The sequence below is a fragment of the Copadichromis virginalis genome, linkage group LG12 (assembly GCF_057382275.1).
Source record: "Copadichromis virginalis isolate Kocher_CV1m ecotype Utaka linkage group LG12, C_Virginalis_male_GT1.1, whole genome shotgun sequence".
Classification (NCBI taxonomy): Eukaryota; Metazoa; Chordata; class Actinopteri; order Cichliformes; family Cichlidae; genus Copadichromis; species Copadichromis virginalis.
The window spans coordinates 16609358-16629292 of record NC_140629.1 but is presented as its reverse complement, the minus strand read 5'-3'; the positions used below and the strand labels follow the sequence as shown (position 1 = coordinate 16629292).

The following is a 19935-nucleotide window of genomic DNA, read 5'->3' as shown; positions in this document are numbered from 1 at the left end:
TACGTTCTTCCTTGCCGTGTTATTGTTTGTGGGAAGGCTCGCGCTGTGCGATGTAAGATGAGAAGGTGCTAAAGGTAACATGAGAGACAACAAGCATCTTCATTTTTCAACCACGGGCAATTATGAATATAATGCTCATAGTTTGAGTTACATGTTTTGAATCTTCGTCCAAGCCCGAAGCCTGACCCTTACCTCGCCTTGCCCTGTCATATCAAGTTAGGCCTTATACTGGAGCTGGGACGTGACAGCTGGAAATGGTTTGAGGCTCTCCGGATAGTTTGTTTTCAGAGCAGACTGCGGGACTGGATGAGAGACACGTGTAGGTTAGCCTTTCCTTGTAGTTCTTTTGTATCTCAGAGATAGTGTTGCTGCAAAAAACCCGCATTGTAGCATATTTGGTTGCTAGGGGGCATATGATAAACTGATTTGCGCTGTCCCAGCATCCCAGTAACATGTCACTATAGTTAAATGACCTCTTCTGTGTTTTTTGAGCTCTTTGACCTGTTGGGGATTCATTTCCTGGTCTGTTGTTCTTCTCAGTCTGCAACTGGGGTTCTGGCATAATTTGCGTTCTCACCTCCCAATCCTTCTCAGATGGTGGGGTGCTTTTCCTTTCTTTATGACCAAATAAATCAGACTGGTGCCAAAGAAAAAAAAAAGGGATTAAAATTCCCCTTTTGCTGTCTTGAGAAGCCCAGCTGCACTGCACTGTTTGTTTTCCACAGCTCACAGTGCAGCTGCAGAGTTAAGCATTACAGAGAGGTGGGCCAAAGCAAAACAGAAATTACTTATTTTTATTGCCACGTACCTTTCCATTCACTGAGTGATAATTGTATGGTGGAATTAGAACGAAACAAGAGCAGCAGTCTGGTTGAGATAATTTTAATATGGTTAAAGTTGCTCTCTGTTTACAGGTAATAACTTCAAGGTGGTTTTGTTCACTCTGAGGACTTTTTTTTTTTACAGTAGGCTTTCGCTGTGCTGCTAAACCCTCTTTTCTGACCACAGTCTATTTCAGAAGACACACTGCACCAGCCACACTTAACTGTATTATGTAAAAAGCGCAAGAAGCAAAGAACACAAATAGTCACTGTCGCCAGACACAAAGAATGACAATAACCTTGACTTTATGTAAATATGATATTAACTCTTACAGTGGTCTATTCTGGAAGGACTCAGCGAACGTACAGCAGCTATTTTAACAGCTGCAGATGAGCGCCTCACCGTTCATAATGCAGAAAGATAGCGGCGCAGATGCATCAGGAGATAACTCAGGAAGAAATGTGGTGTAGCAGGTAAGACGTGTCTGTGATTCTTTGTAAATGCTGCCTGAATCTGCCAAGCATGACTGTCCAGCAGGTTTTATAGAAGCTTGCTCTCTCAGGTGTACGTGATCGCTCAATACCCACCTTGACGTCAGAGCAAGTTTTGCCCAAAAAGATATGGGGTGGTGCTCTTTACTTACCCAGCCCACTTTGTGCAATTTCTCCCTCTCAAGCTTTTTTTTTTTTTAAATAGTCCTATTTCAGAGTTCGGATGCATCTAATAAACATGACTCATTTCCCCTTAAACAGTACACTGCTAGAGCATCTGCTGCATTTACTAATAGCAAAACATAGCACCTATTTACCCTCTGTGTTCATAACAGCATTAAAGTACCTGAAAATTATATCCGTACTTTCCACAGATAGCATCTATCCTCCCGCAGCTCACAAACAAGAACATTTTATCCCAAATAACACAATTTAACTCTTTTTATGTCGAATTTGTGACATAACTTGTTGTTGGACACAGCATTTCTCTGGCTTGTGAATGCGACTTTATTAATTAATGTAAAATGCAAAAATTCACATCTACAAGATCCAGCAGAGGGTTGTGCAGGAATACTGTGGAAGAGAGATTCAGATGATGGTTTCCAGATCCTGTGCATTATTCTGACTGATCTTGTCCTGGATATGGTCATCCTATAAGTAGTTGAAAAAAAGGAGCCATAGAGAATACACTAATAATGAGCAATCCATGTGAAAAACAGAACTTCACGAGGACTGGGAATAACTTATCTTCTCCTCTGGATACTTGCAGACAAAAACCAGCAAGGACGCTAAAAATATGCAAAAGACTTGTGGTGCAGTTTCCCAAGGCCAGAGAAAGGAAATAGACTGACAGTTTCTCCCTGACCCCTTTACTACCCCCGTGTAACCTCCTAACAACCCCCACGGGGGATCCTGTCTCTATGTGTAAAACAGACAGTCAAAAAAGCATCCTGGAAATTCTAGAGCCACAAAAACAAGGGGACATGAGGAAGTCCAATAAGCTTGTATGTTGAGGGCTCAGTCGGGAGATAATCTCGAGGCCACACAGAGCAGGCGCCAAGTCTATAGAGCCTAAAAGCTCCACTGCGCAGCACAGCAGCGTGGTCATTGTTGTCTTTGGAAAGTAAGCAGCTCTAGTAAAGGCCGGTGGTGTGAAAGCCACCTCTCTTCTTGAGTGTCTCCTTCAGACCCTGTTGTTGACATACAGGGCAGGTGCAGCTACTCTCTACAACTGCATCGACTAGAAGCCCCCACCACACACACACACACACACACAGCGCACACAAACACTCATGCACTCACATACACATAGGGGACTTGGTATCACAAGACAGGGTTATACGGACAAAGACAAATCTACCATTTTCTTTAATATCTCTGCAACAATCAGCAAGGGGCTGCTGAGTTAACACAGGGCCCACAGAGATGAAAACAATGGCTGGATTCTTCTGGCTTGAAGATGGCTATGGGAAATGGCAGGGATGCCAAGGCTGATAAGTGACCGAGGGGCTCAAGTTACTTCCAGCTGTCTGCTGCCATGCATGCCTCTGTGGAACGTATGGTTCACACATAATGCAGACCATTTCATTTGCGTAATGCTCATAAAAATCTGGCGGATGTATTAAATAAAGTCAACAGGCTTTTACTCAGGCAGGGCTTACATCACGGGAACTATTCCCCATTCCCCCCCGAGGAGCCGTGCAGTGTGTCCCAAGCTAAGAAAACAGCGGCCTTGCATGCAGCAATGTTAACTGAATCAATAAAAGGAGGGAATATCAAGCAACCTGAATGCAGCATCTGGAAAGAATCTGACTCAGATTATAGTAGCTAGATTGTAGGACTGTACACGTAAACAGTGTATCTGTAGGCATTGTTGGATATGCGTTTGTGTAGACTAAGCAAAAAATACATAAATGTGTATCTGTCTTCAAGCTGTTAAAATTTATATATAATCAGTCGTGTAAAACAATATTATTATTTTAAATATGGGGCTATATTTTTGTGTTACACTTAAAAAAAAAGCAAAGAAGAAAAAAAAAACTAGAGCCACACTGCATTAGCATCACCTCAATACCAGTGAGGGTCTCTTCCTGTCCATTTGGAAAATATAAGTACATTTTCAAGCTGCTGCACACTCCAAAAGGAGAGTGCTTTTGGCAGGCTTTGAAGTTCTCAGAAATAATGCTCCTTAAAAGCATCCTCCACAATACAGAAAAACATGAACATGGATTTTCAGACAAGAGGTGCGAGCCAGCACTTCTTAGCGACCATGTAAATCTCAGCTGGAGGACTTGGACATGTTTGATGTTTTTTAAAGTCTGATCATCTTTTATACTTCTTGAGAATATCTCATTATAAAGTTAATTTAGTCGCACGTTTATTATCTTTGCTAGAAAAATATGTTAATTTGGCCTGCGCCTCATTGCCGTCATCTTTTATAGCTCGATCATATAGAAATGAACAGAGTCAGCAGTTGTTTCATTAGGGTAGGATTGATTGCTTTTTCTTTTTTCTTTTTTTTTGGCAGGAAACTCTGTCTCATCTTGAAAACAGGACTCTGCTTGAAAAGGATACTAAAAATGCAACAAAGCGCCAGAGAGAAGGAGAAGGGCAGGAATAAAACTTTGCAACACAGTCTTTTATTTTCCCCTCTCTGCACAGTTTAGTGTTTCAGTTACACCCTTTAGGCAGTAAAAACTGTCATCTAATCATATCCTCACACAGTCTTAAATGCCATATACGCCCATACCAGCCTGGAAAGGGGACCTTTCTCTGGATTAAAACGGATATGAGGTTATTTTTGTGAGATCCATGATTGCACGAGGCACTCCCATCTAGACTTAGCGTGATGACTGAGGAGGTGAGCTAATATAGCATAGTGGTGATGCAAAAGAGTTGTGCAAGTTCATCTGCTTTTGGATCCTGCCCTTTGAAAAAAAGGAGAAAAAAATCCTGAAGTGCTTAGTGTTTTTTTTTTTTTTTTTAAGTCTGTTGATCCTTCTGCAATGTGCAACTGTTGGTGCATGCTTAATTTTTGCACACTGCGGTTCGAGTGAGTGACACTCGCTGAGTGATTTGTAAGCTTTCTCTTCGTGGGTGAAAATGCTCGGCAGCAGATGGGCAGCGGCATGTTTTTACGCAGCGTAAACAAAGCATCTTCTTTGGATTTCGGAATCACAAATATTAAGATACAACATCACATCTATTATAACTGTTCCAGATTCCTGTTGGACAGTTTTCTGTGCTCCAGTTTCAATCTGTAAGAGACACACACACAGACATGGATGGAGACATTGGGGAGGGTTGAACTGATTAATGGAAGAACATGACTTGGGTACGCTTCAGAGACAATCAAATGAGCCCTAAATCTCCTGAAGTGAGATAGATAGAAGCACTGGTAGCACATTGTGTGATCTGACATGTCCTCCACACACTTTAACTGGTATTATTAAAGAACTTGACAGCGCGGGTTTGGCCTGGCAGGGCATGTTGGACACATTGCAGCAGATCAGATAGAAGACAGGGGAAATGCTTTAGCACCTCTGAAACAGTGAGGGGGGTGCGGTGGTGGTGGTGAAACAAAAACGTAATAAGGAGATGGGAATTACTGCTGAATTAAGCACCACTTTGATTGGGAACTGATTGACCGATGGTTGGCAAAACATGAAAGAATGACCTTGAATTCTCCAGCGCGAGTATGGATTGGCACACAGCATCTCTCCATCTCTCTCCCGCCTCCCCTGCTTTCCTCTCTCCACTCTCATGTCTGTCAAATACACACACACACGCACACGAACTACCACAAGTATAAGCCTACTCTGACAGAAGCGCATACATGTGTACACTACTGCTCCCTCTCGGCTTTTTCACACTCTCTTTAGTGAGAGTGGGGAGGGGGGGTTAAAAAAAATGAACACGCAGTCACGTACGACATGCCAGAGTCGAGAGAGCAACTTCAAAGTAAGGCAGATGCAGGGACAGCACCCTCTGAATAAATTTTCTGGCCACCAGTTGATCTGCCCCCGGGCTAAGATTGTGGCTGTTCGCATCTCTCCTGACCCCTCATCAGCTCTCAGTTAAAACCGATCCCGCTCCAACGAGGCAGTCGTACGGAGAAACGGGGATCCGTAGGTTAAAGTCAGAGAGATTAAATCTGCTTTCAGGTGCTGAGGGTGTGAAGAAATTAATTTTTATCAAAGCTGGATTGTTAGAATTTCGCAAAAAGGAAAAGAACAAAAAGAGAGATAGTGGTGAACAAATCAGCATGAAGGCCTTGGCACTATCACAAAACATATTAAAGATAGCTGACGTTTATCATCTTGCAAATATACTCGATGCTGTCCACAGTTTGACCGAGTGTGCTTTATTATCATGCTTGCTTCAACTATTGTGTGTGTGTGTGTGTGTGTGTGTGTGTGTGTGTGTGTGTGTGTGTGTGTGTGTGTGTGTGTGTGTGTGTGTGTGTGTAAGGTTGTCATTATTTAAGAGATACTCCTGTTGGGCAACTGCTTATGCATGTCATTATTATTTTTCTGTGTTGACTTGTTTTAATATTTGATTTCTTTATTAATCATTCATAAGGCTATGGGGCACAAGTGTTGAATTATTGTAATTACACCTGCTGGGACATGCATAGTCTATTGCATCTTTGACACGTAATATCTTTAAGGGGGAGAAATCTGTATTTTTCCTCCACTTTAGGTTTTTTTTTTTGAGAAGGGGTATAGAAATATGCACACCAGAAACAAAGGGTGTGACTAAAAGGCTGCGAAACAGACTTCGGATAAACAAAATCATCAACTAACCGAAGCACAATTTGGAAAATTCACTCATACTTTTTTTCTGCATACTGTAGCCTCCTACATTTTCCACCCCTTTAAAAAAAAGCAAGGATCTGTAGCCCTGAGGGCAAATACTCACCTGTGTGTGTGTGTGTGTGTGTGTGTGTGTGTGTGTGTGTGTGTGTGTGTGCAAGTGCACTAGGTGCAGTATGCAACTACAGTATATGTTGCTTTTAACCGAATACAAATACACACACACACTGACAAGCACATACACAAACACTCAGTAGGAATCTGGGGATCTAATGAGGCCCGTGGAGACAACACTGCTGAATTGTCAGTCAGCCTTCAGCTTGCTGACACACAGTCAACAACATCAGTGACTGCTTTTCACAAGCAAGCGAAGAATGTCGAATTGCATCAGAAGTCAGGAAAAGTCTGAGGTCCGCTGGACTTGGAATAAGAAATGCCAAGATAACGTGAGGCATAAAGAAAGAAAAAGCTCCTGAAGAATGAAACCACTTTCCTAAGTGTGTTGCACCTCTGGATAACTTTAGCAACTCTCCATACTTTGCGAGAAAAACAAAACAAACTCAGCTCATTTCATTTGTCGTGGATTTAAAATTCATCCCCGTGTTTAAGATTTGTGAGGAGGTTACTTCATATCTTTTAAAAAAATGTAACCACTTCCCTTGTTCTTCCAAAGCTTGCAAAACCAGGCTCCAGTCCTGTTCCTCAAATCAACAATGGGGCAATGTGCTTGTGAGAGAGAGAGAGAGAGAGAGAGAGAGAGAGAGAGAGAGAGAGAGAGAAGTGAGCCAGGCATGTCACAGGAGGCCTGGATGTTCAGAGCCTTGTTGCCTCACTGTCATGCCTGGTAGCTGTGCCGTAATAGGCCGTGCTTTATCCCGGGTGTTATTGCGCTTTATTGTTTCAGGGCAGCGCAGACGTGCAATTTAAATAGAAGCGTGTAATTACGAGTTTGTCACTAAAAGCTGGCCTGTTATTTCCTCCTTCCCTGATGGAGGCGGCGTGGTCTCTGCTGCTTACCTGAACAATACTGGGAATATCATCTGGTCGCGTCAAACGATAGACTGCTGCTGGTGTTTACTTAAACTATTAAAAGGCGATTAGGGTGACGCGCTGTTTGTGCTTTATTCGCATGTTTAAAACAAAGCGAGTCCACCTCGTAATTTGTCTATAATAATAATAATAATAATAATAATAATAATAATATATTGGGGTGGTGATTTATTTGTGGTCACGCAGCCCTCCAGTTAAAATGCCCCCCCTCATCACTTCATGGTCTGTATGGAGACTGCGCATTGGTGGCTTTAGGGTTAAGAATAGCTGATGTAGCCTACACGGCGGTGAATGAAGTGTCGGTTTTCAGCGCAAACTCCTCCTCTACGGACGGGCTTGCGCTTTTCTTCCACTTGAACAACCAAGTAGTTTTCAGAGCGCATTCCCCGGCAGCAATGTGGAGGGAAAGGGCGAGCACGTCCAGCTGAACCTTTTGTTTTTTTATACTTTTGCACGTCTTTTGTTATTTCTCTTTTTCTAGTTATGAACTTTGTTTACGTTGGGGGCCCACATAACAAATTGTCGGTTCTCGGGGAAAGCAAGCGAGTCCGAAGTGGAGAAAACTGCAGCCCGTGTCGTTGTTGTTTTTTTCCCCTTTTCTTTCCTCATTTTTTTCTTCTTTTTAAAAAAAAACTTGAGCAGTTCTCTTACGCATGGATATTAGGAGATGAAATCGGACGTGTTGCTCGTTCTTGAATAACCTCGCTGTCGCGCGTGCTGTAGTTTATGTGGTCTCCGGACTCTTGTAGGAGGAAAGAAAGTCCCATTCCTCAGCGGCACAAAAAGTAGAGACACACAGGGACCGTAAGTTGTCCACAACCTGCGAAGGAGACGAAACTTTGCCAAGTTTGCGGCGCATCCGGCCACCGACGCCAAGCTTTCATCGATTTTTTCTGTCGCTGTTGCAAACTTTTAATTGTGGATTATTAACTCAAGGCTCGACATGGCGCACGGGATCAAGTTCAGAGGATGAAAAAGGAGTTTTAAAATATGAACATTTTCTTGTAGTTTACTGCTCCAGTGGTTCGCTTGGACTACGCTGATCAGATAAAGAAAGAAAAAAAAGAAGAAAAGGTCAATTGTTGCGTTTGTTTTTCGTCCTCCTTGATACTCTCCACTCGTCTGCGAAAATGCCACAGTTAAACGGAGGTGGTGGGGACGATTTGGGGGCCAACGATGAAATGATATCGTTTAAAGACGAAGGGGAGCAGGAGGAAAAGATCTCCGAAAATGTGTCAGCGGAAAGGGATTTGGATGATGTGAAATCCTCCTTAGTGAACGAGTCGGAAAACAATAGCAGCTCATCAGACTCGGAGGTAAGTGCAGAGCACATTTTAAGTGCTCTCCGCGGGGCTCAGCATTAAAAGAAATGGGATTTAATAGCGCTGAAAGTTTCACTAGTTTCCCCCCTCCTCCTCCGTCTGTGTCTAATGTCCGTTGTAGCAAGCAGAGAGGCGCCCCCAAACCAGACCCGACTCAGAAAGTTATGAGAAAACAAGAGACTACTTCAGCGAAGGTAATGATAACAGTAATAATAATAATGATGATAATAATAAAAAGGAACTCTGGGTCTTTTGCATAGTGCAACTGGTAATTGTTGTGTCTTGCTTAACCATTTTCTTTATCCCTGCAGCACTGAGAAGACAGCAAGATGGTGGCTTTTTTAAGAGTCCACACTATCCTGGCTACCCGTTTCTCATGATCCCAGACCTCACCAATCCATACCTTTCTAATGGTTCGCTGTCTCCCAGTGCAAGAACAGTAAGTGTCTCTGCGGATGTGTTTCCCTCCCCTTGCTCTCTTTTCTTTGTTCCCTCTTACTCTGCAAAAAACTTTGGCCGTGCGTAAAAGTTCCTTGTGCACAACTCAGACCGCCATATTCCCTCCGAGTGGCCTCTCAAGGAGTACTAACTACTTCTTTGTTCTTTTTGGGGATATAAAATTCTCCCTACCACCCACCCCTCGCAAAGGCTCGCATATGAGAACTTCTTATTCAGATGGAAACCTCAGACACGTTGCTCAGTCTTTTTGAAAATAAGGAGCAACTTTGACAGTCCCTTACAAAAACTGTGCTGCAGCTTCACACTGGGTCTTCATTATATAGTTAATAGTGGCCTCGCCTTACTAAAGCTGATGTTATCTAAAGTGCTGTTATTCCAGGGACTTGTATTTTGCAGTGCAGAGGCTAAAATGCCATTTTAGAATCGCAAGATATTCTCGTGTTGTTTTTACTTGCACCACATTTCTTTCTAATGTTTTTAGCTTCAGTGGCATTTCTTTTGATAGGCAGGCTAACTTCTTCTGTTGGCCTGCATATTAAAAGCTACTCTGCAAAAGGGGGGAAAAGGCTGTTGGTCAGGTCATATCCTACAGTAACAACAATGTAATACCTCACTCTGACACACACGGGAGGCATTTCACTGCACTGTGTCCCCCGACAGACGCTGTCCAGAGACTTTAAATGTCCAGATAAGGTTGACAGTCTTAAGCAAGTGTTGCTGATGCAGAGTTTGGAGTGTGTCATTTAACCTGTTGCATTGAGGCATTCCCAGCTTGTGAAGTTGTAAACATTTTATAGTGTTTAATACTGATTATTGGTTTGGTTGCTGCTTTTTTGTTGTTGTTGCAATTTTTCTTTTTTTGCAGTGCTTGGCTTCAAACATGACATTTTCACACAGCAGTGGGTAGCCAGTTAGTAATGCTGTGGACACTTAAGGTCAAACAGACACACATTTTAGGTAGTTTAATATTTGGAATCGGGAGACTGTTAAATGCAATGTAATTGGTGCTGCACAAACTTCCTTGAAATAATCTCTGCTTGTGAGCTCTGTTTTTCTTGAGATTGTCCATCCCCCAAGCCATGTCACCCCCCACCCCAAAAAAAGAAGAAAAAAAACAAAACAAGTACTTTCGTTAAGGCCTGGCAGGCATCTGACTGAAAAGACCCAGCCCCCCTTCCCTCCCCCTTTATCCTTTTCACTGTTCCTTGCCCACTCCCCTTGCCTCCCTGTACCTTCCATTCAATTAGAAAGGCGTTAGTTGACCATTGTTATTCTGAGCAGTCTTGATGGCTTCATTGGAGGTCTCCATTGGGGCTCATTAACTAAATGGCTACTCTCCTCACTCCATGTGATGCACGCTATCTTGTAGTTTGTCTATGTTGTTGGTTTTGGCCACCAGACTTTCCGAGGAGTGACGTCACAACCCAAGAGATAAACGTGCTCGAATAGAAGTGCATTAGAATACGTTTATTCCCCCCAAAGGAAACTGTGGTAGATGTATTTGGTGTAATTAAGAAACAAACCTAACGGCTTCAACTCTGTTATCTCGTCCCTTGCTTTGTTTTGTCATGCGTGTCTGGTATGAATGCCTCTCTCTTCCTGGTATTTTCTCTAGGAAAACAAGAGCGGAAAATTAATACAGCTTATTGCTTGTGGCAAAGTAACAAATAATTACAGGGGATTTTAAATTCTGAGGTATAATCCTCTATATTTGAAGAAAAAAAAAGAATGGGGTCAATAGGACAAAGTGGGCTGACTGTGTCAATCATCACTGTGGCAGAAAACAAGCAGGCAGACAATAGCTGGCATACTTAGCGGTCGTCTTAAGGTCTCCATATTGTACTGGGCTTTGGACTGGCTTCGTGGCTTAAATGTCGTGAATGTGATTGGGGAAAGGCTCAACATTTTTCTTTTTTTTTCACCTCTCATCGCGAGAGTCTGATTTATTTACACCTGTGGATCAAGTTTAGTGCAGATAGGTTTACAGAATAATATTTATCACACATTTTACACACATGATGAGCTCTGCAGTAAAGCTTATCACGAATAATCATTCTGTGGAATATGCAGATAGGCTAGTGAGATTAAATTTCTTCCTACAGGGCAAATGAATTTGTTTTGTCACCTCTCCCGTCTTGACATAAAAACCATCCTGGTGCCCGCAAATACTTTTATGATCTTGTGCAGCTTGGAACGCCCTGCTGCTGGAACTGCCACATTTGTTTTACAAGCGCCCAGCAGTACGCGGTTGTACTTGTGCTGCATGAGACGCATTAAAGTTGCGTCTCTCACACAGATCGTGTGATTAGTGCCAGGCAACAAAATCCACCGTTTCCATTTCCTGGTGCAGACTAGGCAGCTTGATACCTTTGAGCGTAATGTAAATGTTTTTTTTTTTTAGTTTTGTATGTATGCAAGACATTCATTTTCACATTTGCATGAAACTATTTATAACTCCTACTTGTGCTCTCCCAACCAGCTGCTTTTGTGTAGTAATGCTGCATGTGCATTCAGTGCATATAATAGACGTGAGGTGTTGCTCAAGAGTTGTCATGCAGTAATTTTACTCTGCAGTCTTGAAGGTTTTGAGCCCCTAACTTAAAAAAAAAATAAAAAATTGGGATGTGGCAACCCTATCATGAGCAATGAGAGACAGGCCTACATGGGATCAGCACAGAGTTCCCCTGAGGGCCAAGCATAACTGATTTAAAGCCTGCTCTGAGCTGACATTCCGCTGTAATCCACTGAGAGCTGAGGAGGAGGTTTTATGTTTGCAGAGATGTTCCACCAGACCTTTGCCTGCTGTGGGGCGCAGGACCGGAGCATTTGTTTTTTTAAATTTTTGTTTTGTTTTTTTACCCCTCTTTATCAAAGTTATCAGCACAAATCCAGCTAAATGTTTGCCAATTCACTGATTTGCATTGTGATCGAAGACTGTCAGATTTAACTTGGCGAAACACGCACTCCGCTCCACGCCACCGCCCCTTGTTGCCTTCATCAGCACTTTTAGATAACTCGGCCACTACATCACCATCATCCTCGCCGACGAGCGAAATGCCTCTTGTGTGTGAGAGGTGGCGAGAGAGTGTGAGCGAGGTTAGCCGCTCAAACATATCTTCATCAAATACACGGTGGGACACTCGAACTCCCGAGCATGATTGTTGAATAGAAAATGGTTTGAGATCGAGATATGAATGGAGAGCTTGTATAAGTCTGGACATGTCAGTGGCTACGATTGCATGCCGCATTGGCTCTCACCACCACCGCCACCCCCCCTCAATTCTTTCTGGTGCTTTTGGTGCTTAAAATGTGCAGACAAAGAAAAGTCAACACAGACATTGTCCCGCTGAATAAAAGGGCCTCTCCCTGCATAAGCAAAGCCTGTTTGTGTGGAGATGTCTTTTCATCAGGTGGCTCACTTGGCATTTCACTCACCTTGCTGCATGTGTGTGTGTGTGAATGAGCAAACATGCAACCATGCGTGCTGCACGTTTGTCTGTGCAGAGCCTGTGAGCGTCAGGAGGGTTGGGGGAGTGGGGGCGTTCAGGTGATGCTGTGTGGATATTTTGCAACAGAGGGAACAGTGTACGGGGCGCTCACATTCTCACAACGCTCAGTGTTGTATTCCTGAATGTTGGCGTGCAAATATTTTTACACCCAAGCGCTGTGTCAACACAGCTAACATTTTTGACTAGGTTTATAGTTTTTAAAGGATTTTTTTCCCTTCAAAGGCAAACACATCTACATCAATTTGGTGGCACTATCCAATTAGAAGGAGATCTCGATCGCCCGCAGAAATGCCATCACTGGCTGGGAGCTCTCGCCTGGAGTCATTTTGATAATGAACCCTCTGCTCGGACTTAAAGGAATTGAAAAACAATCATGATTTAGTTGCAGAAGAAGGGGAGAGATGTTTACATTCTCAGTTTCCACATAATGTGTGAATTGGTACATATTTCACGGCTGTATTTCTCAGCAATTAGCTTTTATATTGCACAGGGGTAATCAAGGTCAGTTCTAATTAGTGCAACACAAACCAGTGCAGCTAATAATATGTTGCAAATGTTCCAATTTACACAGAAACTAACCAACAAATCAGTAGATGTTATAACTTTATACCATCTCCAGCAGTGTCACATGCAAATCTTTTTTTTTTTGGGGGGGGGATGCATGCATCTGGCATTTGATTTTCAGCCCACGGATGCTTTCTTCCTACCATCCCTCACACACAACTGTGTGAAATGGTGTCAGTCCTGGTCTCTATCCTTCTCTCTCTAATCTCTGTGGAAAGCATGAGCTGGCGTCAATTCCTCCCGCTACCCCATAGCCTGCTGGTTCACTACCTAACCCACCCACTCGCCCGCCTGACATTAGAAATTCTGTTTATAGCGTTCTCTGGCTTCTCGAGCGCGGGGCCCATCAGGAGCATCTCAGCACCCTTTGAGGAAAGGATAACCAACATCTCCCCTCTCCAGCCGCAGACTCCCCATGTTCAGTGACATCAATGAATCCCTTTGATGTGCCAAGATGAATATGTGTGCGAGTGTTTTTTTTTTTTAAAAAAAATCAATTTATGTGTTTTTCTCGTTTGCTGCGTTTGGCCAGAACTGCTGCTCAGTTTGGTACACTGCTTTTTCTCCTTTAAAAAGACCAAACAAAAAATGGGAGAACTTGTGTTTAAGTCGAGATACATTTGGCCAAACAGGTGAACACGTCTAGCGCTTCGGAGCGCACGCCGATGTCTCCGCTGTTCTAGTCTCGGAACACAAAACTCTTGTTGAAGAGTTAAATATAGGCGATAGGCGTTCCGGTGAACAAATAGAGAGTCATGTCTACACATGTCCTTACTTTGCGCTCAAACAATTGCAATGCTTAGCGGATAATCTCTGCATCATGAATCTATTGTGAGACTCAAATATAGTTTAGTTAGAAGCAATGGAAAACCAAAGCTTGCGTTCTTTGTCACTCATTTTTTTGGTTAAACTGTTACATATTAAAAAAAGCTGTTCTTAGTGCAAATTAAAGCTCGCATGAATCGTGTGCGTGTCTCTGTCCTCATAGAAACGGAGAAGGAGTTTTATTCTTAATACAGTTTGTCAGAGTTGGAGTCGGAGCAACTCTGTCGGATACCATTTTTAAATGACTAAATTACCTGTGCTAGACAAATGTCGGATGATATATCGGTCGGGCCTTAATTATGCCTGCATCTAACCATAATTATGTTTATGATCCAGCCAGTTGAATGAAGGTGGATTAACTGTGTAATCGCTTGTGTAATACGACAAAGAAAGGAGATGAACTTGTGATTTTTTTGTCTGGATTGGTTAAATTAGTCTTATCGGTTAACACCTCCAGTACACTGCTTCTCAGTGAAAACTGCAGATAAAATCATAATGATCCCTACCACAGCAGTCTAACTGGTAGATTAGGGTAGAGTGACTGTTTCTTTATATAAGTGTTTGTATGCCCATGCATACCCATAACCACTACTGTTTAGGTCGCATAAAGAAATGTTTTCCCTCTATAATTGTACCTTAAACTCCTCGCTAGTAAAATGTGATTGTACAGCAGGAAGACAAAAAAAAAAAGCTCTAAACAGGGTTTCATCAGTCTGGTATTCCAAGCAGCTGTTTTCAGTTTAAGCACTGCAGGCAGCAGCAGAGGGAGAGGGAGAAGGCATGAGGAGAGATTGTTGATGAGATGTGGTGGTAGAAGCATAAACTGGGGCAGATACGGGTGCTGCTATTCCTTTGCCTGTTATCCTGTGGTGGGCTGCCTTCCAGACCTTGAGGCACTCACTTATCTGAGGGATTCTGTCTCCCACAGAGCACAGCTTCTTCTTCGTAGACCACAATGCCTTACCATTACCTTACAGTCACAACCCAGTCAACAACAGCAGGAGGATATCAGATCATGTGCATGTAGCATCAGTACTACTGAGATTTACACCAGGCCTCGCTTCGGTTCATATGCTGGGCACGGAAGTGCTCTGTGCGGCCCAATAAAGGCATGCGTATGCGTTGTACCAGTGAGGCTGTAGTGTCATACTAAATTAAGAAGTGGATGGACATCCTTCCAGAATGAGGTTAGTTGACTGCAAGCAGAGCAGCTGTTCTTCTGGTTGAGGTTATAAATCAGCAATGCCGCTTCCCACCGAGTTAAATGGTGGAGCAGGTTTAGGAGTGCTGTTGGAGCTCGTAGCCCACTGACAGATACATGTCACACATCCGCACGTTGCACCCGTACACAACCCGTGACCTGTTCCGCACTGACATTTTAAGAGTTGCTTTAACCCGTGCAGATTTTCACTTTACCCATAAAGCAAATGCATCTCTCACTTTGTCACGCATTTTAAGTTGCCGCATGATGATTTCTTGCACGTTGTTGTATTGAAATAGACCAAAACTTGCACGCGCTTGACTATAGAGCCATCGCTGTAACCGATAAGACTGACGCGCCATCTGCAAACTGAATTTAGCTCTGGTAGCTCGTAAGTAATGGATCGTATATGTAACTGTATAAATAAAGACGGAGAGCTAGTGTCACGTGTTTAATACATTTATTTAGACACACGCATATTAGCCTGGGGTAAATGTATGTCACAGAAGCATTATTTCACTCTGTTGTTTAAGCCATTATTGGAACGTGTCCGTGTAAGCGTTAGTGGTTTACATTTTACCATTAAAAACTGTCTGCAACAGTACTTGTAAAAGAATTTATGCATTGCCACTTTATTGCAACAGTGTTTTTTAAGTGAAGTTTATAAAATGTTCATGAGAGCACGCCGATCTTAGATATCTAAAAAACAACAACCAGGAAACCCCATAAAGTTTGAATTTGAATTTGAATTTGTTTGTTAAATATCACACATTGACACTTTTCCCATGAGATCAGGCTGCCTGTCCTGATATTGGTATTAACTTAACCTTTGGGTGCCCCTCTCTTTCCCCGTTAGCCTCATAAACCAATTGTACTTGTTAAGAAGTCACAATGTTCTGCGGAGCAGCAAATTAGATTAAAGCCGAGCAAAGGCACAAGTCATCGAAAATGTGTAGCCTCCTTATCTCGGTCCAGACTTGTGGATCCTGTTAGAATAAACAGCAGGAGCAGCGTCTGATGGCCTGAGCTGTTTGCATCGCTCTCAGCCACAGGATATCCCTCTTCCCTGACCTTATCTGCTCAATTTAAAATTATGAGGTAATGTTCTTGATTAGTTATGAGTAAGGGATGTGATTGAGGGCCTTGTGCTCAGCAGACATAAGACACTCTTTACAGATAGCGGGATTCCCCTAACGCCTGCCCTCAGATAATCAGCATGATTAGGTTGCTTTGTGTTGAGAGTTTATCATTTGATATACTCAGCTTGGGTGCTTCTTTAAAGAAGTAAGTGTTGGCATGAGGTTGATCTTGTATCAGATGATAATCATGGATGTGGGGTAGGGTCAGGATCTCCATCGGAACAATTCCCTACATATTTGACTGACTTATTTGCTTCAAATGTAGAGTAGCTACATTAGAAAAAAAAAAGATCCAATCAAGCCTATATGACATGCAATAGGCCAAGGAGCCCTTTTGTTTGATTTGTACATGGGTTAGAGGAGCTGGCTATTGGAAATCCCTGAAGCAGGCTTTAGGGGCAGGTCTGATTCTCGTGTGAAATGGGAAGGCTCTATAGCTCTCGGCTGACTTGACTGGGGCTGTATGGGTGTGTTGGCAGGGGGAGCGCCGGTCATGAATAGGGTCTTTGACTACCTCAGACTTGCCCTGAAAGGCAGGACAAAGACCCTAGGGCAACGGCTTAGAGCCTCACAGCTGAGCTACAGAATGCTTGGCCCAGTCTTCCTCCCTCCTTGCCTGATTTAAATACTACAGTGGCTTTCAGCATTCTGGCGACGGAGCGATCGCATTCACCGCAGCACATTTACCATCAACTTTTCCCTCTGTTTTTGTTTACAGTAAACCAATGCCAGAGTTGTTTACGTAATCCATTGTACAGAAATCCATCAGAGGTGCGGGTGACTCTCTTTAAAACTGCCTGAAGACGGACTCATGCTGTTCATATTAAGCAGAATTTATTTTGCTGCAGACTAACTGTTGGCATATGTGTGTACCACTGCTAATCACAGCTCCACTCAGAGTTGTTAATTATGGCACATTTTTGCCTATCCTCATGCAAGATGGAGATATTGGCAAGTAAACGGGATAAAACTCGCTGCGCACCTCTTAATCGCTCGATTATTTTTGACAGATCTGTGTGACTCTTCAGCTTTCGAAATTTGCAGATGGAGAATAAATAGCCATAAATCTTTTCTGCAGAGTTAATGGGGTTATTTGAGTCCTGTCCAGACACTCTCTCCCCACAGAGTGTCTAGTTTCAGATGTCACTCAGAGCTTTGTTTGCCCCCCTGGGTGAAGGGTTAGAGGTCAAGGTTCAGGGCCAGTTGGCTGAGTGGCCGCGAAAGCTCAGGCTTCCCCTCGGCATATCCGATCCCCTCCTCTACATCAGCCCAGCAGCCACAATGAAGGGATCAGTTTGCAGCATTTGTCTTTCCTTTTCATTACCCGAATGATTTTCGACTCATGTCAGAAGTGTAATTAAAAGAGTGCCTTTCACGGTTTTTGCAGTGAGTGGAAAACCATTCACTGCAATGTTACTGCGCTTGTTGTGAAGTTTCACTGCTTTTCCTGTTTTGTCCATTATTACCCCCCAAACCTCCCACCAATCTTTAACTGGGATTATTTGCATAATTTGAACATTTCTGTTAAGACCTTCTTAGCCTTTCTCAATTAAGAATCACACCTCAGCACAATCTCACCCGGCCTCAAATAATATTAATAATAATAATAATAAAAAAAACCTTCTCAGTTTCTTTGTTCAAAACACCTCAAAACTTTCAGCCTCCACCCACAATCTCAACTTTTCTCCCTGCCCCACCACCGCCACCACCCAAACATGTCCTCCAGCCAGGTTTATTATGCCGTTTCACGCAGACCAAAATTGCAGCTGCATGGAGAACAATCTGGAGCACATTAGCTCAGGCGCTGTGATTTATAAATTGTTTCTCAGGCCATAAATCCCTGCTGTAATTGTGCACAAGCACCCCCCCCCCCCCTCTCTCTCTCTCCAGTCACCCCCTCCTATTCTCTCCCTCTCTCTCTCTCTCTGAGCAGCTTACAGTCCTTGGGTTAACATTTAATTGTTTGCAGAAGTGTGCAGCTTGGATTGAGTGGAAGCTTGTTGCATTGTGGCACAGTATCGCAGAAACAGTTCTCCATGAAAGATAAACTTTCCTACTTTTTTAAAGGCTGTTTGTAAAACCCCCTTTTTTTCCCTGTCGCATGGTGTGAGCTAAACGTTCAGAATGGGATGTGAGCGTTTTTGTCTTCAGCTCCCTGTTACCGTGGTTCATGCTCTGCATTCCTGAATACTATGTAATTGTAAGGGGGCCTCTCCTCAACCCTGTCCCAGGGAATCTGATATTTACAGCAGCCCCTGATCATAATCACCTTGCCCCTCTCATTAGATTGCATTGAAAGTGAAAGATAGCAGCAGCTGTATTGTTTTAAGTAGCATGTCCAGCCTCGAGGTCTCAGTGGTCTGGTTAATGCCATGAAGATTTTTTTTCTACAAAAAGTTGTGACAGCCTGTATGAATTAATATTAGTTGCTCAAAACTGGACATGTTTTCCCAAAATATGTAAAAAGTGATTTAGTCAATATTAAAATAAACTGATATTGGTTCTCTGCTCATGTTCCTGCTTCATTGTTTTGCTTTCAAGAGACCTGGTGAACCTTGAAGAGGTAAAGGACCTAATGACCCATCCTGCCTTGTGGTTCCTCTATAGGCTTTTCTTTACACCGTGAACGTGTAGGTTTTGTCTGACGGGTTTCAAGCTTTTCAGAGTTTCAGAGATGTAAGAAGAGCCCTGCATGGGGACAAAGTTATAGACAAGCCTATTGCTAAATCGTGATTTAGCACTCAATATCAGCACGATGAAAATGAAGCTTGCAGACTGTAAGGAAATGACTTCTACAAATGTTTCAGGTATTAAAAAAAACAAAAAAAAACCCCGCTGGCAGTCTTCCAGACCTCCCTGCAGTCTGCTGACAGTACGCATAACTAATCCCGGGGAATGTCATGGCAATTTTGTGCTGTGTCACACATTGTGGAGGTTTGAGATTGCTTTTACTGTTCGATTCAAAAGCTACATTGTAGCACATGTAGCAAATTTCTTTCTTTTGTGCCAAATGATTTTTGAATATAGTTTGCATGACTGTTAGAGCTTAAAAACAGCGACATATAGATGGAAATGAATTGATTCCACGTCAAAGCGACTGATTCCACAGCTTTGCCACCTTAAATTATATGGCCTCAGTCCCTCTCTGAGTCCCCTGTGTTTGAGGACTGACTGTGGCTGAAACATACCTGTGGCATTTGAACGTACGTGTGTGTGTGTGTGTGTGTGTGTGTGTGTGTGTGTGTGTGTGTGTGTGTGTGTGTGTGTGTGTGTGTGTGTGAGTAGGAGAGAGCCGGAGGAGAGTGGAGGGAGTGGAGTTTGCAGTGGGGTGATAGGGATGTCAGGTAGTAAAAACTGAGATGAGGCAGGGCCCAGAAGTCTGCGGGGCCTGGAGATTTGCGCTTTAGCACTCAAGAGAGCAAACACAGGAGGCATCTGCAGGCAGCTGTGTGTGTGTGTGTGTGTGTGTGTGTGTGTGTTTGGGGGGGTGGTTAGGGGCTGCTGCTGCTCAGGACAGGGGTTGGGGGAGTGGAGCTGGGTGGTGGTGAAGAGACAGAGGGGAGGGGGGTAGGACTTGCAGAGTGAACACAATCAGCCCTCTGTTTTCATAAGACTTGTGGTATGTGAGAGCAGAAACAAATGTGTTTAATTTAGGCTCCTTTTTTCCCTCCTTCTCTCTCTCGCTCTCTCTCGCTTGCCTTCTCCACTACACCCACTTATGCCCACCTCAGTTTTTCAA

The 19935-nt window shown here is 43.2% G+C and overlaps 1 protein-coding gene across 2 annotated transcripts in view; it reads left to right on the top strand.

Moving 5' to 3' along the window:
• The first annotated feature begins 7502 nt into the window (after positions 1 to 7502).
• The window catches only part of tcf7l1b (transcription factor 7 like 1b), a 30399-nt gene continuing 17966 nt past the window's right edge, over positions 7503 to 19935 (top strand). Inside the window, exons 1-3 of one of the 2 annotated variants that reach the window (XM_085474990.1) lie at positions 7503 to 8493; positions 8621 to 8693; positions 8811 to 8938. In XM_085474990.1, the coding sequence (XP_085331116.1) occupies positions 8308 to 8493; positions 8621 to 8693; positions 8811 to 8938 (387 nt within the window). In that variant the 5' untranslated portion in view covers positions 7503 to 8307. The remainder of the gene's footprint in view (positions 8494 to 8620; positions 8694 to 8810; positions 8939 to 19935) is intronic. The other variant, XM_085474991.1, reaches the window with a different exon arrangement.